The 19,654-nt window shown below is 41.6% G+C and overlaps 1 protein-coding gene across 2 annotated transcripts in view; it reads left to right on the top strand.

The window, feature by feature from the left end:
• The window catches only part of SNAP25 (synaptosome associated protein 25), a 66,142-nt gene that overhangs the window by 22,965 nt on the left and 23,523 nt on the right, over window positions 1–19,654 (top strand). For both annotated transcript variants that reach the window (XM_048938321.1, XM_048938319.1), the window contains exons 2-3: window positions 12,256–12,390; window positions 13,053–13,094. In XM_048938321.1, the coding sequence (XP_048794278.1) occupies window positions 12,319–12,390; window positions 13,053–13,094 (114 nt within the window). In that variant the 5' untranslated portion in view covers window positions 12,256–12,318. The remainder of the gene's footprint in view (window positions 1–12,255; window positions 12,391–13,052; window positions 13,095–19,654) is intronic.

The raw sequence follows: 19,654 nt of genomic DNA on the forward strand, positions 1-19,654 counted from the left end.
TTTCCACAAAGAGCTAGACAACTTTCTATTTCCAAACACAGACTGGAAAGGTCAAAAACCAAAGCAGGCCATTTAACATGCCCTTGCAGGCCTTAATTCTTTCTCAAACACGTGCAAACTGAACAAAAAGAACTAGCTAAATAAAAATCCCCATGCTGAGAGGAAGATTTTGATCCTCTGTTAAAACAGTTTGAGCGGAAAGGATTTTGCAGCCTCTCTGTTAATCTGGAGATCACGTGGCTGAAAGCGATGCCCTTGAGGCACAATCTAGCCTGTTGTGGAGTTGATTGGTCAACAAAAAAAGAAAGGAGAAAAAAAAGAATAGAAGTTGTGCTCCTGTATTAGTACAGCTAAATCCTCGCCTGTGAGTCTGGGTAATCTTCAGAGCACTGAAGGAGTGTGCTGGATTTTTTTATCAGCCTGCAACGGCTGAAATGGACTTCAGACAAAGAAAGGTTTCTAAATCAGCTCTGTGAGCCTGTAATAAATAATGAGTTCTCATACCCTGCATCAGGGAAAGCCAATGTGCACCCTTGGCCTCTTTGGATTTGTAATACTGATTCCTGGGAAAAAAGTAGCAGCTAGGAATTAGTCGTAGGTGTGAATCAGAAAGCAGCAGAGGCCTTTGAAAATGAGTGAATAAGTTTTGCATATCCGTGGGGGGCTATTATGCATTCCTGTGGCTAATATAATTTGTTGCGTAGCCTAGAAATGTCAGATGCTTTCAATATTTGACTTGTGCAGTTGTAAGGGCACTGTAAGTACACATTTTAAACAGTCATTCCCAATTCATTATTCTTAGTATAAAGACTTGCCAGCAATGCATGGTGCATATGATACTAAAATCTTCCTATTTAATCTCCCACTCATGTCCAGTGAAAGAAACAGAAGCTTCTCTTCCTTGTCTGAATGGCATCTGAAAAACCACTGGCTTTTGGGAGGGTCTGGCTTTGTCAAGGCTCCAGCTTTCCTTAAGGAAGATGAGCTGTCTAATGACAGCAGAATTTTTAGCCCTTGTGAAGCCTTGAAATTGCCTGCCCAGGGAGGTGGTGGAGTCGCTGTCCCTGGCAGTGTTCAAGAGGCATCTGGATGACGTGCTGCATGATATGCTTTAGTGCTTGTGGTGGCAATGGTGATGAGGAGACGGTTGGACTGGATGATCTTACAGGTCCTTTCCAACCTTGTGATTCTATGATTCTTGAAATTACAAAAAATAGATCTGTAAAATGTACATGGGTTCAAAAGTGGGTTCTCAAGCCTATTTACCACATAAACTGCTTTTAAAAAAGATACTGTGCTGTGTCTTTATGTTGTACTTGCTGCATGTAACATATTCATGAGTTTATCTATTTATCATCTATATATAATCAAAGAATGCGAGCAGTTAAAACCTAGAGTCCTTTCTTTTTATAACGTGTCTGTGGCTATAGCAACTACTATTTCTTGAAGCAGAGTAGCTTGTAAGAGTTGTTGGACTTCCTTCAGCTTTAGCTCCTACCTTTCATAGTTTAGGGCCCAGTGAGATTACTGTACAAAGCTGAGGAGAACAGATCTGGGATTAGGGCTGTGCTGCTCTGGATGTGCAAGAAGGTGAATACTGAGCCAAGAGCCAGCTGTTTGTCTTCAAAGTTCATAGTATCCTGGAAAAGACCAGTCCCCGATTTTTGTTTTTCCATTATTACAGCTCTGTTGCCCTAGAGAAAATCCACAGGAAATACTGAAGAATCATAGAATCACAAAATCATTTGAGCTGAAAGTGACCTTTAAAGATCATTTAGTCCAACTCCCCTGCAGTGAACATGGACATCTACAGCTCAATCAGGTTGCCCAGAGCCTGGTCCAGCCTGACCTTCAATGTCTCCAAGGATGAGGCATCCACACCTCTCGTTTAGTTTGAATCCAATTCCCCCTGACCTATCATAGCAGACCCTGTAAAGAGTCTTATAGCCTTCCTTTAGATACTGAAAAGGCGCTATCAGGTCTCGCTTCTCTTCTCCAGACTGAACAGCCCCTGTTCTCTCAGCCTGTTCTCATGGGGGAGGTGTTCCATCCCTTGAGTCATCTTTGTGTCCCTCCTCAGGATGTGATCCAACAGATATATGTTTCTCCTGTACTGAAGATTCCATAGCTGGAAGCAGTACTTCAGGTGAGGTACTTCAGGAGACATTTTTTGGAAGTGGTTTCTTTGCCTCAGGCCTAACATTTCTTGTACCTTTTCTATTTCACTTACAATACTGCTTTTCCACAAAACAATCCCCCCTCTACAAATGGCCACAAGCCTCAGGGAAAGAACTCAAATTGGTGAACTCCCAACCTTGCTACCTGCTACAAATGTTGTGTGCTATAACAAACAGAAGGATGGCTGGACAGATGAATTGACAGATGGACGATGAAATCATATCGTTAAAGCTGAGGCACTGTCTCTTCATTTGAAGAAGAAAAGCACATAAATAATCAGCTATAACCAAGAGACACAAACACAATGTGATTTTTTATTCACCATCTTCCTTGAATCCATCATAGCTTTAAAAAATCCCCATTCTTCAGTTAAACGTCTCAGATAACATCATCAGTCCAGTTTCGTAATGCTTATATTTTGTCAGTGCTGATTTGACTCTGGCGACTTAGTCAAAGAAGATTTAGTCTTTCTGCTAAAAATACATCAGGTCTTCAGTTGAAACGTGGCCATGCATATACCATCAGAGAGAAATGAAGAGGAAGGATGAATATTATAAACACAGTGAATTGCTTTATTTACCACAAGTATATGTCTATAGGGGAAAGTTGTCTATTTACTTTCCTAATACTCTCAAGATCATAACTCATAGAAATGTACTCTCCTATTGGAATGCTTATATGTACCAAGAGTTGTATTAGTCGCCATTCATTTCCATCAAGATCACATCTGCATAGGCTGAAGTCTACACTACCAGCTCTTGCTAGAAGAAGCTACTGTTTGGCATTGTGTCTGCACCTCAGTTCCCAAGCAAGCACACTGGAAGCCAGTGAAACCTACCCAGAGAAGCCACAGCAGTGAAGCACATGTATGCTTAATTGGCAAAGCAGTGGTGCACTTATAAAACCTCAATGTTGCCATGAGGTAGAAGAGTATAAACTGAGACTGAATGCTGAGGAGGAGTGAAGGAGTAGGGCTTCTGCAGTACTCAATTCAAATAGCACACTGTTCTCAAGTTCCTTTCAACATATGATAAGGAAGTCCTTAATGGTGGCATAAGAGAGCTCAGGGTGAGGGTTGTGAACCCTGGACTGCAAAGCAGTCCTGCAAATACAAGCCACACAGAAATAAATGAAATGTGGTCTTCCTGAGTCTGCTGACAGCCTGTAACAAACACTGTCAGGGGAAAGCCTTATTCCTGTCTATCGCCTTGAAATCAAAATTACAACAGCATTGGTGCTGATGGTGTTAACTATTTCACTGCCAAACTCTTTAACAGAGTTATTGAGCTATGGATCTTTTTTCACAAAATTTCTTTCTATATTTTCCCAGCTACCAAAATCACCATCCATTCCATACCAAGCTTGAAAAAAACACTGGTTTAATTCAGAGCTTGTCTCTTGAAGCCCTAAAAGCATCAGGGCTTGTAAAAAAGGGATAGCACCAAATTAATAATAATATTTTAACATACTAATTAAGAATTCTATAACTGTTTGAATGATGACGTTATTCGCTATTCCATTAAATTATTTATAAAATCACTTCTTAATTAAATAAATTATTGCAAGATTTCCCTCTGTCTTACAGACTTTCAGAAAATACACAAAATACAGCATTGCTACTTGACAGAGGCCAATGCAAATGCACTCTCCTGCTGTAATACTCATTGGCTTCCTTTCTATCATCCATTTAGCTTAAAATTTCTTTCTGCAGTTGTCTGTCTGCTTTCAAGGATCATTACAAGAAACGTAAAGATGATCTCTACTGTCTTGCATTTACTGCCATTGATTTGTTCAACATGCTTTCTCCGCTAGCACAGAGTCTGCAACTCTCCATTCATGAAGATATGGAAGGAGGCTCTTCACCCTCAAACACAAACACACAGCAGCCAGTTGTTTGCCTTCATGATGATATGTAAGACATGCCTACTGGCAGGACTGAGTGCAAAAGAATGAGCAGGTAGAGCTGAGTTAGGGCAACTTTCTCATGCTGCATCACAAATTAAATAGATGAAATGCTCCTGACTCACAAACACTAACTGCAGCATTGGGGAGTAGTTAATAGGTACAGACACCGTTCATCTTCTGTATTACCACGACTTTATAAGGTTGAATCAGATAGCTCTAGCCTCTGTGGGCGACATGAGCAAACTGGCTGTTTCTCACTGCCCACCACCAGCCCACACTATGACCAACCCTTTCCTTGAGCCCAGTGAAAGCAGGTGTTTCATACCACCTGCCAAACTTCAGCACTTAGCAGTCATTTTCTGTAAACAACTCTTAAAGTAGTGAGGAAAAGAAGCAATAACACTTCAGTGCAGACAGGTGCTATACCTTTGGTGCTACAAGATGACAGTGGATGCCAGACCTGCTTGCTGGTCTCCCCACCACTGCCCAGATTTAATTCCAAGCTTTGCAACAAAAGATCATTTTGGTTTGAGATGCTCAGCAGAGGTGATAATTAGCTTAAACCAGGAGATGTGGGAGAGGCCTGGATTGTTCAGAGAGAGAAAGGGCTGGACTGGGAGTTCTGCATGCTCTTGAGAAGACTGCAGAGGGAACAGCATCTTTTGTTCCAAACGCCCAGGAAAAAAATATGCAACAAGCCCTGTGGGAACTTCCCTTATGCTTCTTGGGAAAATGCACCACAGAATTATTCTACTTCATACTGTCTCTTAAATCTTTCAATAAACATCTTGCAATGATTCGATTCTACAAATTTATATATATTCCACCTGTCTGTCCATCTATCTATCTACCTACCCACCCTACCTTTGTAACTGACATCTAAGAGAAACAGAAGGGCACAGGTAAAGTCTCAAGAAAGACTGTCTTTAAAACATTTAAAACTCCAAACACATGCACACTGTTCACCCTCTGTATGCTGCTAGGATTTACCAGCATGTTGCCAGCTGGTAGCCTCACCTGCAAGCCTGACCCTGGTCATGGCAGCAGTGAAACTTCCTCCAACCTGAAATGGGGCATGACTTGTCACTCCTAGCTTCTAAAATTGGCCATTAATCAGATTTAGTGGCTTTGGAGCAGCATAAAGAAACCCATGTTGCACTGTAATCAAAGAGAGGAGAAACTGGCTGCTTGCCATTGCTGCAGTATTGGAGAATATTTTGAGAAGCACCTGAACAAATTTAGGGTATGAATTGCGCTGAGAATTGTGTCACAGTTGGAAATTTCATCCTGCAGCTGAGCAGACTCCTTTGGCTTTTCTCCCAGATTCTGGACACAAAATTATGTTTGTCACAAGTCAAGATATTTTATTTAATCCTCTATACTAATATCTGGATTTCTTGTCCTGAGCCACCAACATCCAGCTATGCAACTGGCAAGTGAGGTTGGAGGATATTTTGGAGTAGGTATCTCCTGGAGGGATGGGGAAGCACTGAGCCCTTTGAGCAAAACTCATATAATCCCCTGTGAAATGCTGGCCAGCCATTTCCAGAGATGACTAATTCAAACTGAATGAGCAACTGCTAGGATGGTAAGGGCAACAAACAGTCCTCCTGCCAAAGGAGAACTAACACAGAGTCTGGTCTCTCGTGTCAGAAGAAATGAGAAAAGTTGTTACTGTTATTCCTTATTATTTCAGAGATAGAGACCAGGAAGAAGAGGAACTATTTAATCTGAACACAAGCATGGGAATGAGCTGTATTTGCTGGCTGTGAATTAGTTTTGGCCAGAAATAAAATGTTTTCTATACGTGGAAGAAGTGAGGGCCTGTAATAGTGTCTTAGCAAGATTAGTGAGAACAAAATAAACTTAGGGAAACACAGGACAATTAGGAACAAAGCTGTATGAGGCAGTCACCTGTGGAATCTGGGAATCAGTCACTGCAGCCTGGTCAGCCTAGGTCTTTCGGTATCTCTGCACTGCCAGCAGCTTCCTCCAGATGTGATGCCTGCTCCTGCTATGAGGGTTTCCTTCTTCACCATCCTCCATGCCAGTTGGTTCTCTCCCAGACAGAACGAACAAACATCTTTGCTTGTGAAGTTCTGCTGTTACTGTCAGAAAAAAAAGAAAAAAAAAAAAAGATAAAACATATGAGTACATAGCTCAAAAAAGAAAAAAAAAAGATAAAACATATGAGTACATAGCTCTGGAAATGACTGCAAGGAGATAACACGTTGAAAGGTTTATTTTTGAAAATGGTTTTGTTATCAGTAAAAGGGATAGGAAGTCAAGTTATTATTTCTATGAAGAGAAATTGTTACAAAATGGCTGCTCTGCTTCTTTCATTTTTTTCTCTTCGGGTACAGTAGGCTGATAAAGTGACGTGCACATGTTGGAGCTGCATAAAACAGTAGTGTTGTCTGACAGCTGACAGGACAACAACGCTTTGCTTTGTATGGGGATAGGGTGGCTCCAGGCGTTTCTTTTATGACCTCCTCTTATTCCCTGAGATCTCAGCAACAACTTGTTCCACCTGCCACTGCTGCTGGCTGCTGTGCCTGGGGGAAGTGTGGGATGTATTGCTCATAACTTTCCTGTGTGCAGAAACGGGAGTCGTGGAGTTGTCGCGTCAGTACAACTTGTCTGCTGCACTGCAACTGCATGTACGTGGTCACACTCATGTACCCTCCAGTGCTGGGGACAGAGGTGCCCACATTTACAGGAAAAAGTCATTTCCCTGGTAGCATTTATGTTGCGTAGCTGCATTCACAGTAAGTAATCATTTTATTGAGCTTTTTGTCATTACAGCAACACAACCCCAAAGGAAATCTGGTTTCCAGTTATTTTTTCCAACACATTCAGCAAACAGCCAGGAATCATAATTTTGTCTAATTATACTTCAACATCTTCATTTTGGCCTTTGACTGGGGAGTTCTCATTCCAACTAAATGGGGGCTTCAACTCAGAGATGCGCTCACTAGCATTTATTCACAAGCTCTTGTTGCACCAGAACATTCCCAAACAGAGAGTGAGCAGCCCAAGCTCTGAAACACCTGCAAAGTAACAGGAAAAAAAAAAAGAAAAGATGAGGTAGGAAGACTTCAATCCACACTGGGTAGATGGGAGACAGATTCAGCTGTTAAATATGGACAAGCAGTCTCATCAGAGGGCATCCCAGATGTCTGCACGAGGCTGGCAGATACAGTCAGCGGCAGGAAACCAAATACCCAAAGCATCTGACATAGCTCCAGAGACATGTCTTTAGGCAACACAAGCAAGCCCTGAGAGTAAAATAAGTTGTCTAAGATGATGCAGGAAGATGGTGACAAAGTAGAAATCACCTCCTTCTCCTGAATTCAAATTTTCAAGATCTCAGTGCCTGTCTTTTCCAAAGTCACTCCCTGTCAAGCCCTCACAAGCAGGCATTATTCTTTGCAGAATTACAAGCAAAAAGCAGAGAAGAATCAGTTATCAGCAGGCTCCCTCAGCCACGGAGGTGGAACTGTGCCCAAAGGCATGCAAGCAAACCACAGTGAGAGAGCAAACGAAGGGAGATGAGGACCTTAACATACCCCACAGGAACATGGGGGCTGCTCTGGGGCTTAATCTACAACATGGACATGACAGGGTTGGGTTTTTTTGGAAATATTAACTCTTCTGAAAGTCTTGGGCTAACTTAGAGCCAGACGATAGGCTGTGCTGCAAAACGGATCCAAAAAGTAGTCTTCCTCTAAGATTTTATTTCAGTTATTAAAAACAGGGAAGACTGGAGGAAGTGGGGAAAAGCATGACTGAGGTGCTGGGCAGCTGAGCAGGGAAAAAGATGGACATTTTGAGGGTGGGATCCTATAAAGCCCTGAAGCTGCCTTGCTCCCGGCCATGGCCCATGGCTGAACGTGCCTTGTGTAGCACCTAGGGAACTGTCTGACTGCAAGGGAGGGAAGGCTGATGCTTTCACCTAGAGCTGAACTTCTCCACTTTGGCAGTGCGTGTCGTTCCCTCTGCCAGTGAGCAGACCGAAAATGAAAGGGGGACAGCTGCAACTCCAGCACCTAGACTCAAACAGCACAGCATCCTTCCTGAGAGATGCCTGATGACCAAAGTCTCTCACTGGGTTTTCCACCGCCACATCACTGTGGCAATGCTTTCAATCTTCCAAAAAAGGAGCGGAAAGTGACGTACTGACCAACTTTTTTAGTAGAATATGCCAATGCAGTTATCCTCTGGCCACAAATATCCATGGGAAGAATAGATGTATCTTTAATAACAGGGAGAGTGCTTAAAAAAGAACACTTTATTGCAGCGTTGCCTTCACCACAGTAAATTGCAGCATTTTCATTTTCCTGTATTTATTGCACTGAAGTGTTTATATCACTGTGAAGCAAATATTTGCTTTCAAAGGTCACTCATTGTCTCTCCCTTCCTTTGGGGATATATTTAGGTCTCTCAGACTTCACTATAATTCTGGAAGGATATATAATGTTCTCACTATGAGATTCTTCACTGCGTCTGACCACTACTAAAATATCAAATGCAGAACTCAAAGTATAATTGGCAATATACTTCCATTAGCCAGTCTTTTCTCTTGGTAAACCCACAAGGTTTCTCCTTTCTGAAATGCAGAAACCAAGATCCTTGGGAAATTCTGAGCTTGCATTTGCATATATAATTAACGTAAGTATTAACAAAAAATGACTGAGTTCATGCAAGTGGCTGTAACCTCTGTAGCAACTTATTTTTATCAAAGTTGAAGATCTAAATGCCTCAGTATATCACAACTTTGATTTCTTGATCTGTCATCTACGCAATGACTGTAGGCAAAATAAGAGGTAGTTTACTGAAAGAAAAGAGCACATTTTTGAGAGGTTATATCCACTCATACTGAGGGTTCCTAAGACCGTTATAGACTTTTGATAGCTGGTTCAAATCAGCTTGTGTGAGAACAGAATGCAAAATATGATAAGAAATTTATTCCCCAAAGTCAACAGTATCCTTGATCAGTTCCCTTTTTACCAAAATAGCAACAGGCTTTAGCAAGCCCAAAGGTAAGCTACTACTTCATACTTTTGAAAGCCTGTCCCACAATCAGTGAGAGCAGCTCCATTACTGTTTACCTTTTCTTGACCATTACTTCAGTTTCAGTGCTTTAATCTATCAAGAGGAATATACAGGCCCTGAATTTTTCCTGAAAACATCACAGAAGGAAAACTTCATTTGTTTTGTAGTGATGTAATTCCCCTTAGAACACACAAATACGCTCTCAATGAGATTTTATATATATCAGAGTTTGTTGCTGAAATTTCACGAAACTGAAATGGAATTTCAGCCTCTATGGGGCTTTTCAAAGAAAATCTTATGACACATCTGTGCTATTCCACCTTTAGAACTGCAAAATATTCAAAAAAATTTAAATCCACTCCCAACCACCTGCAACATACGCACAGTCTATCACACTGCCTTCAAATGAGTAACCTTTATTGATTCTTATGCATGGTTTTCTATTAAATAAAGTTGAATCAACACTGCTGCAGGGTACTTTTGTTTATGACTAAACCTTGATGTAAAATGACTTGTCTGGAAGAATGCTTCTTGCTATTTCTCAATCCATTCTAAGTGCTTTACAAATACCAAACAAGCTCAATAAACCTGTCAAGTTTGATCACTTGCTACAAAACATCTTTCTGCTTACAACCTCTGACATTTTTTTTAGTTTGATGCAAAATAGGATGCATCTGTCACTAAGATGTCAATTGATGCTTCTAATTAACTGAAAAGGATAACCCTAAGAAAAATCACAATATTTCACCCCTTTGTTGCTTTTTTTGCACCTTTCAAAACTACTGCTGGCTTATGATCCAAAATTAATAAGTAAAAGACCAAAAGCCAGTCTGGAGTTTACTTGAGAATTGAATTTTCTGCACAATTTTTATTGTGTGTGGTGACTGACAAACAGACTGCATTGTTCATTACCGTCAGGAGAAGCACTCATCGCACCTTCCCTCACACATCTATGATCACTGAGATCACGTGGGATATGCTTAGAGACTGAACCAAATCCCCTGTTTACAGCTAGGAAAATGCTACCAGATAGACAACAAACAAAAACAGTTTTCTGCCTCTCACAGCTACATATATATACCAATTAGGACACGTCTACATTTTCATGATTTTTGTTAAAGCTCAGTGCTCAAATAACTTATTTTTATCCCAGTCAAGCTGGCTCCATTTGCTTTTCAGGGGCAGTATCTTTATGGAGCTGCATGATACGCCTCAAAAGGCACTGTGAGAGCAGCAACGGAGTGGGAAGATTGAGGTGGCCTTGAGAGTGTTCCCACACATTTACAAGCCCTTCAGGAGACTGATTCCCGATTCAGTTTTTCCTCCTAATCCTTTGAGTGCGACAGTTTCATAAAGCTTATTTACTGCTGTTTGTGAGCATCCTTGAAATGCCCGATATCAGTCTGAATATTAGCCATGAAATTAAGCTCTGCATTTGCATCAGCTGGGGCTGCAGATGAGATGCTTAAGCTTGGTCCCTCACACCGCTGTGACCATGCAGCTGGCAAAATGGGGTGGGCTTCTTCTCCAGAATATATTTGGGCTCCTAAACATTGTGTGACCCATCACGGAATGTCAGCCTCCCTCTGACAAAGATGTAGCGATGTGCTCAGTGATGAAAGCAGGATACTGTGCCAATAGCTTCAGGGCTGGCTCTCCGAAATGGATTTCTTCCTGCTGTATCTTCAAAGAGGAAAAGCAACCACAAGTGAGGGCACAGCTAATGAAAAAGCATGAAGGTCACATATTCCTTAGATAAGAAAAATAGAAAATTTGTTGATGAAGCCTCAGGGAAAATGCAAGGAGCTTTCTGCTGTCCTTACACTTTTCTAAGCCCCTGTTTGAGGCATGATCTAGGAAATATCTTGGCCATCCAGCTTTACCTGTTCAGCCCATACTCCTGTTGTTGTGGTACAGACTGCTCAAAGCAAGGAATGGATTCATCTCAGATGGAAAATAACTCGCTTTTAAACTAAGTTATTATTGTTGAAATTTCAGAGCCAAGTTCTCCCTTGCTTTATAAGGGTTGTACATAATGCAGAGAAAGAACAGAAAATAGCCTCTGGGATTTTGCTTTCCTAGAGAAGATTTACTGAAAGGGCTCCTTTTGTTGTCTTTCTGTAATTGAGCATGATACCATGTGCTTTATGGCTGTATATTCTCAGTCCCCCACAACTTTCCATCTCTTCTGCACCTGCAATGAACAAATCTAACATTCAGTGAGCAGCAATTTGCAATGTGCCACGCTTGAATCGAGCAGAGAAATAAGCCAGTGTTGTTGTTATAAAGACCTGACAGATGGTAGGAAGACCCGCCTTTCTTAATCAAGTCATGCTCAGTCATCAGAGCTAGCTTGAATTTATAACAAAAAAGAAGCCCTAACCAAATGAGGATTAGTAGGTTGCATCCTGATCTCTGGTTAGGAGGAGCTCAATGCTGCTGATCGGTATTGAGAGGGATAACCAAGATGAGAACCTGGGGGGAAGATGACAGCACTATTAACTCCTGTAGCCTTTTCACTTGAAATGAAAGATCCTACCAGGTAGATGACTTCACCCAGCCTAGCTGTAAATATTATTTTGGAGTCTAAACTAGAGCAGCTTGGACAAGTCATTGCTGATACAAAAGTTTCGTTGTATTTAACTTTATTAGAGATTCATTAGCTGAGCATACAGCCCTCCAAGCAATACAGTTAAATTTAGGATTTGAGGGGCATAAACTTGACATTGGCCTCCTTCACATTACGAATTTGAATTCTAGGAAAGAATAATTGGGTGCCAAGACCACTTCCGATATGAATAATGCCTCCTGACTGTTCAGCTGTGATGTGTATAGCATTTGCATTGTTAAGAATAAAGGAAGGATTCACTTTTCTTCAATTAACATGACAAGAATAAATCCTTTCTCCTAAAGAGTGATTAATACTACAGGATTAAGACATTACCTTGAAAAATCTTGTGCACTCTGTACTGCATAGGAATTACTGTCCAGAATGAAAGAGGTTGGGTGAAGGCATTCATGTTACAAAAGGACTTCTGGGTGACTGACATTTAAGTGCATTTCAATGCTTCAGGGAGCCTACCCTCACTGCTTCTTTCCCTTTTCACTGTCTTCCAGGCTTGCAGGCAGCTGAGCAGAAATCCTTGATCTGCAGCTTCCACAAACACACCCACAGCTAAAATGGCGGAAGACGCGGACATGCGCAATGAGTTGGAAGAAATGCAGCGGCGTGCCGACCAGCTTGCAGATGAAGTGAGACTGATAGCTACAGAGGAAACTTGGGTTTGGGGTTAAGTGGGAGGCATGGCCAGAAATATAAGCTGATCTGACAAAGGATTTCTAGGGCTGATGGCATTTTCCATCTGCTTTACACCGAAGGTAGAATTGGGAAAGAAATGAATTGTGGTACAGTTTCATGTTATGTTTAGTCCAGACTAGGTAGTCTAGATTAAGATATTTATAGACTGTGAGCTTGGTTTAGGCGTTAGGGCGTCCATCAGCTTGACTGACCTTCAAGCAAAAATCAGCAGTGTAATACTGTCTTAGGATTCCTTCAATTTGCCAAATCTATGCAATATTAAATGTCACCATTTAGGTCTCTGAAAGGTCTGAGCAGAAACCCACCGATTTTATTTTTAAAGTGGAACATCAGCTGTTCTCAGCACCACTGCTGCACCACACAGGCACAGGGAGTACAAGCTTTAGGGCTGCTCTGGGCAGATGCAGCGGGAGCTGTGGCATCAGTAAGCTGTCCCAGAGCATGGAAGATGAAGAGACCACCAGTCCCCTGCTGAAGTCCTGATTTGAAATAAAGGCAAAGAGCACTGGAGCATATTGTCAGCATGAGCCCAAAAGTTAGTGGTGGGAACTATGCTTTGCCAAACCTAAGTTACTTTTTACTCTGCTTTTTTCAGTCCCTTGAGAGTACACGTCGAATGCTGCAGCTTGTTGAAGAGGTAAGGATCAGCATTTTATTTGTGCTTCTGTTGTGAGGGAAGGTGATGGAGAGCCTGACACACTGGGGGTATTTTTTACCTTACTCACATTGCTAGGGCATGGCCACAGCTTTATAAGCTGCTCTGTTCTTCCTTATCCTTCCCTGGGCACAAGGGTCATTTGAGACACCATGCCTCAGTTGCCAAGCGTCAAACTGCAGACCAGCTGCTGAGGCACGGTGTTTTGCCCATATCTGAGAACTCATTGAGATAGCCTGCTTGAGATAAGCCAAGGAAACGGCCTCTGAAGGTGACCTGAGTGAGGGACAAACAGCTGAGTTTGCTGAAGAGCTCCTCAGCCTCATGCCAGCACCGCTCCAATGTCCTTGCTGAAACACTGCAAAGGGAAGGTGAGAAAGACCCTCCGCCTGCTTGCCCTGTCCTCTCCAAGTACCTCCTGCTACATAAACACTTGCAGCTATTTATAGAGTATCAGTCACCACAGCATTTAAGTACCACTTTATGCATCCCTGAAACATTGATTAGGCTTTCAAGGCTCTGAGATGTCTTAAACTGACAGCTCTGGAGAAGAACGTTCTCTGTTTTTCCACAGTGCAGGGGAAGGAAACTTGGGCTCAGCTCCCACTGCTAACACAGCTTGCACCCACCTGGAAAGAAGGTGCAAGAAGGAAAAAAGTAATTCATGCTCATTTCAGCCTCTTCGTAATGAAGGGATTTAAAAGATGGGCACTACCAAACTCAGCCCAGGTTACTTACAGCGATCAGGCATCAGGTGGTGGAAAACTTTGCTCCTGCCTGCCAGGCCATGTTATTTTCAGACACCATTTGAGCTGTGACTCTGGAGCTGGTGACATTTTTAATCAGGGTCATCAGTACTGACAGTCCCAGTACTCCTGACAACTGGAGGAGTCTCCAGCAGACACAGTGGGTGGAACATGACATCAAGTCCCATGTTCAGGAACAAGCACAAACCCAGCCGTAGGCTTCACAGTGTTGAAATCAGTCAGGACTGTGACAATCAATGGAGTCCAGTGGAGACAAAATTCAATTTCTGTGCACAGATAGATGGCAGATGGGTCACTGAGCATAGCCATCATTGCTTCTGCACAAACACTTCAGATCTGGGCCTCTTGTAGCCAAAACACACGCTTATCTTGTGAGCAATTTGTCCCTTTTCCCTGGTCATTCTCTGGACATGCTATTTCTAACCATCTCTTTATGTCACCTCAGGGCTGGGTGCAGTTCACTAATACACACGAGAGTTTTATATGGGTACCTCCACAAACACAAGACGGGAGAGCCTGCTGCCCCAAAATGCCTGGGATCTAAACAGATGAGGCAGATGATGAGTGGGAAGGAAGAGAGGCACAGGAAAGGGAAGTGATTTGCCCAGGGCCACACCATCAGTAAATATCAGTCCTGTCTCTTCTGAGCCGTATTTGCATGACCTATGCACTGCTTGAGTTTTCCTAACATACTGAACGAGCATACTGTGAATGCTACTGAAATTTCAGTATTGAATCATGGCAAATGGCAAAGCAGGAGGAGAACTGGGATGCTGAATTTACCAATGAGTTTACGTAGGATTCTACTGCTTCTTGGAAGAGCTCACATGCTCTCTCACTGCTTGGGAGAGCTCTCTCCAGACCTGCCTTTATTCAGACGCAGCGATATTTTCCTATGCAAATACAGAATTTTTAGAGCTAGTTTAAGTAGTCAAGGGAATTCTTGCACAATGAACTGAATATTATTTTCACTAATGTGACAAAAAAAGACCTTTAACATTCTTCTGTGGTCTGAACTACTGCTGGTTACTCTAACACCACTTCTTAAGTACATTTCAAAAAATGCAGCATTTAGGGAGTGAAAGATTTTAGACTGAGAAGACAAATGGTGAGTGTCTTAGAAATTGAACTTGTACTGCTCTGATTTAATAAAAAAGATCCAATTAGACTCACTTGCTTAGCAGAACCTGTCTAGTGAGTAGAGATAGAAAATATTTGTTGTCAGTGAAAGAATGCTTACTATATTCTTTTTATACAGAAAATCCATTACCTACTAGGGAACAGGATATCTCCACTTTAAACATTATTCCTACGCACATATATATGTATTCCTGTCATGATTGGCTCCAATCTATTAGATACTGGGAAAATACAGAACAAACTCTAGAGAAAGAGAAGTGTTGTCAACTCTGGGAAGCTCTATGGCAGCACAGTGCTGAAACAGAGGTCATAAGACAAGGGACAAAACTGATGTTCACAAGGACTCTATGCCCTCCTTGCCCAAGCAGAATAAAGCTGAGTTTGAAGACAAAGCTCTGGTGCTCTTCCCAGGGAATGTCAGAGAAGGAAATGGAGCTATTCTCCTTGCTGAAGGACCGAGTCTGTTACTGCTTGTTTCTATAACCCAGCTTTTCAAGGAGCTGATTGTTTCTGTTCTAGCACAACAGGGGAAGCAAGAAGTGGTGAGTGGACATTATGAACTGGCCAATGCTTTGTTTGAAGGCAGCTACTACTGGCATAGTAGATTACAAAGACCAGTTTGCTCTGCAGTGCTCAGCATAGCCACGCAGCACATATGTACATCTATACTAACCAATGGCCATTGGACCCACTCAGTTACGCAGCGCTAAAAATACCAGCATTTTATGACGTAGCTATGCAATGTTCAGGCCAAAATATAAAATAGAAATGAACTTAGGCAGGAGAGTAAGACTAAAATGTAATTTGTAACTGACACTCCTATTATTTTCTTGTTTAAGCTTTTTATCTTTGAGGCAACTTCATGAAATGAAGAAATAATGCAGTACAATAAAATGTGAGACCATTATCATATTCCAGTGGAACTATTATCACCTTTAAAGAAAATCAGTCATTGTAGGGTGGAAGAAAAAAATGGTTTCTAGCTTTGACACTGCAAGGATATGAATGTCAAGATCAGTACTGTAGAAAGCACAGCAAGAAAGCACTCAGCAACAACTTAATACAAGAGGGTTGTTCTGAACATTCAAATCCAGATCTGTTTTCTCCTCCTACATGCTGTGGGGTTAGGATCAAGTTTACCAGTATATCAAAGCTGAAATGGTAAGTTAAGGAAGTTCAATAAAATCAAGATGCATCTCTAATGAGGACACTGAGCTTCCTTCATTTGTGACTGGGTAGTGAGTTTCCCGTGATATTAATACCAGAGTCAAATGCTCCTTAATTAATGACAAAAGAATTTTAAAAAAAATCTATTAATTTAGAGTTTCATTCAAAGCTTGTCAAAGCTGATTTGAAAAAATCCCCTTGACATCATTAACTACTGGAATGGTTTTACACAGACAGGAGTTTTAATCTGTATAATTCCACAGAAATACATATCTGGCACAGGGGAAGGTGATTCATAATTTTGGTGTCAGCATTTACTAGGTAGAACTAAACCTGTAGCAGGGTCTGTGTAAATCATCTGGAGAGCACTCAGAGCCAGGGTCATTGAGCTAGAAGAAAACCAGGAACATGTGATTCGAAGGGCAGTTACATGCAGATTCCTATCAGCTTAGATTCTGAGCCCCAGGGTGAATTAACAGGCTCTGAGAGGTAACATGGCTCCTTAATCAGGCACAGAGAGACATTACAGCATTAATGGGGTGACAGTGAACCTGGAGCAGGAGCTGAGGAAATGCTTTACTACAGATGACTAAAAATGTTTCTTTGACCACATTTTTGTCTTTAGGGGGTTGACATTTCTCTTTAGTATCTCTGGGAACTGCTAGCTACATCAGTCTGTCCTGGTATATAATTATCTATATTATTTTTTTCAAAACAAACTCTAAAATCCGTATCAATTAAAGCAAAACTCTTCATTGAAGTGGAAGATTATGTATTCTTCACATAACTGAGAGTGTACATGCTCTTTTCAGGCTACTCCTTGAAATGCAGAAGAAGGGATTTCTAGTGATTCCAGTTCTCTATCTGATACTTTACTCCTGTTTATCATTATGAGAATCATACTTGGGGCTTAGTCACTGCTACAGTAGCTGTTTTTCGTAATGGCTAAGGACAGGACGTGACACATTGTATTTCTGGAGGGACTAGTGGGCCCTGTGAGATGTCCTTCCAACTCCCTTCCTTGGGAAACTCAATCTCGTAGCAGTAATAATAAGAAATAATACAGCAATGCATTTCTCCACAGTGCTGTCAAATCCCACTGAACATCTAGTAGATGAATTTAAAAGGCTTTGATTGAGACCCTAATATTTAAAAGTTTTATAAAGCTGTTATTGAGGACGGAGGATAATATATAATTATGACTGCAACAGGGATCCAAATTATGCTGTTAAACTGGCTTCACTGAAGCAGACTACTGTAGGGTGATATCTAGGAGTTCAAGTAAGCCCACAGTTTTAAATTCATATATTCTGGCTTTCTGATCAGTACCTTAGATTGCAGTCCAGTGGAGAACCTGGGTATGTGCTTCACAGAAAGCATGTTAAAGCTGAACTCAAACCACCTTCTTGTTGGTTTACCTTGAGCCAAATAGTGTTAACAAAAATTTAAAGGTCATTGACTTTCATGAACTTTATGGGGTCTATATGGCGCTATTTCTTCTAATGCAATTAATTTTTAGAAGTGGAAAGTGATGGCCTCCTGCTATGAAGGGGTCACCCTGTGTGCAAAGTTTGCCAGGTCTGCATGCCCCTTTGCTTTGCAGAAGATTTGGTAACACACATCAGTCTCCATGGAAATCACAGTCTGGGAGGACAGGCAGGCTGACTTGCCCACTCCTAGAGTCAGGGCTGAGTACGTTCGAGGGCTGCGTGGGAAAGATTCTATGTTTTACCATCTGTGGTGTACCTGTTATATGGGTAAGCAGAGAAACTCCAAAGCTGTCAGTTTAATGGCTCAACAAAAGGAATTCACGCTGTGCCATTTACTTCTGAAGAACAAGGGTGCGAGATGTTTGCTGTACCGAGACAAAATCCAACAGTTCAAATTCTTCTCTCGAGTGCAACAAGGAGACAAAGAAAATCAAAACTAAACCTGAGAGAGAAGGCTTTTGAAAGCTGGCTTCAAGTGGCATGTACTCCGTGAACTCCATAGGGCTCTGTCAAAGGTGTACTTTTCTTTTCTCTGGCCTGAACTACCTTTAAGCACCCTGTTTTTTGAGAATTCTTATTTTGCCATAAACTAAATGGAGGATTGCCTATGCAAGGATTGGAGGTCTTAAAAAATTCCTTCATTGCACAGAAGACAGAAATGCCCTAATTCTGGGGAAAGCATACTATAAGGACACCTTTTTGTAACACCACAGATCTTGCTACTTCTGCTCATTCATGGCTTACCACTTAGGATCCCACTGGTGTTGGGAAGCATTGTACACGAGTGGGAGCCTTTCTTGGGCACTCTGGACCAGAAAATTACAGCACCAGCACACAGCTCCTACCCCAGTGACAATGGCTCTGCCAGGAACTTGTTGCCAAGGTTTTATGATCAGTTGCTGTAAAACATGATACACGCTGATAACGGGCAAACACAGCTTTAGTCACCTCCTGCTACATGCTCCCTCAGCAACCAGTTCAAGTGCGTCTGCTGACATCTGCTCCCACTCAGGCTAAGGGGAGTTTCTGGGGCAGTTATAGTGCAGGAAATGCCAATATTTTCTGTGTTTGGGAGGTCTTTCCTTTAGCACCAAGTACACCTGCGTGCCACCTTTTTTCCTCTATCTTCCCTTAAACAAAGAGGATTTGTGGCTTCTACAGATGCCTCAGTCTGCTTTCACTGAGGGTCAGATACTGAGAGGGTTTTTGTCCTGCTCAGACATCTGGATGACGAGCACATTTTCAAATACTTCTGTATCACAGACATGCTTGGTTCTGAGGTATTTAAAAGACAGATCACAAGTCTGGCTCTTTTTTAAATGCATGAATGCAATTTTATATACTTTTTTTAAACTGGCTGTACACAGTTAAATTTTTGTGAAAAAGCTGACAATTAATGCTTAACCAAAACTTGGAACAGGAGGAGATTGTCACTTGATGTCTGAATCACCTCTTATCTTTGTCAGTGAGCATCTTTTTATTAGCTTCAGTATGTTTTGGGTTAGAAGATGCAGATGGTTAGATGCAGAGAAGTATATTCAATGCACACCCTTAATATTTTCACATTAGTATTAATGCTGTGGCAGACTGAGCTACAGGGAAAGAGTATTCTTAAGGGAAAGAGTATTGCCTAATAAAATTAAATGGCATCGATGGTCAGGTAAGTACAAGAAAACTGCACCTCCTTTGCTCTTTGTGAGTATTTAATTTGAAATACAAACTGTAGATTCTAATTGCTGTATTCCTCTTTCAGCGTAGGTCTTGTTCTGGTCACTGGACATCTTAACCACATAAAAGCAGTTTGCTTAGATCTCAAAATCTGAAGAAACAGAAGGTCAGAGGGTTAAGGAACATCAAACATTTCTCAGCCTTGTTATGTTTGACTCACTGAGGGCCAAGAACTATCACACTATCAGTTGCAGATTTTCTAAGTTTAAAATTTAGAAAAGCCCTACGTCTGACTGCACTGTATTTACTC

Source organism: Lagopus muta, chromosome 2, assembly GCF_023343835.1.
Source record: "Lagopus muta isolate bLagMut1 chromosome 2, bLagMut1 primary, whole genome shotgun sequence".
Taxonomy (NCBI): Eukaryota; Metazoa; Chordata; class Aves; order Galliformes; family Phasianidae; genus Lagopus; species Lagopus muta.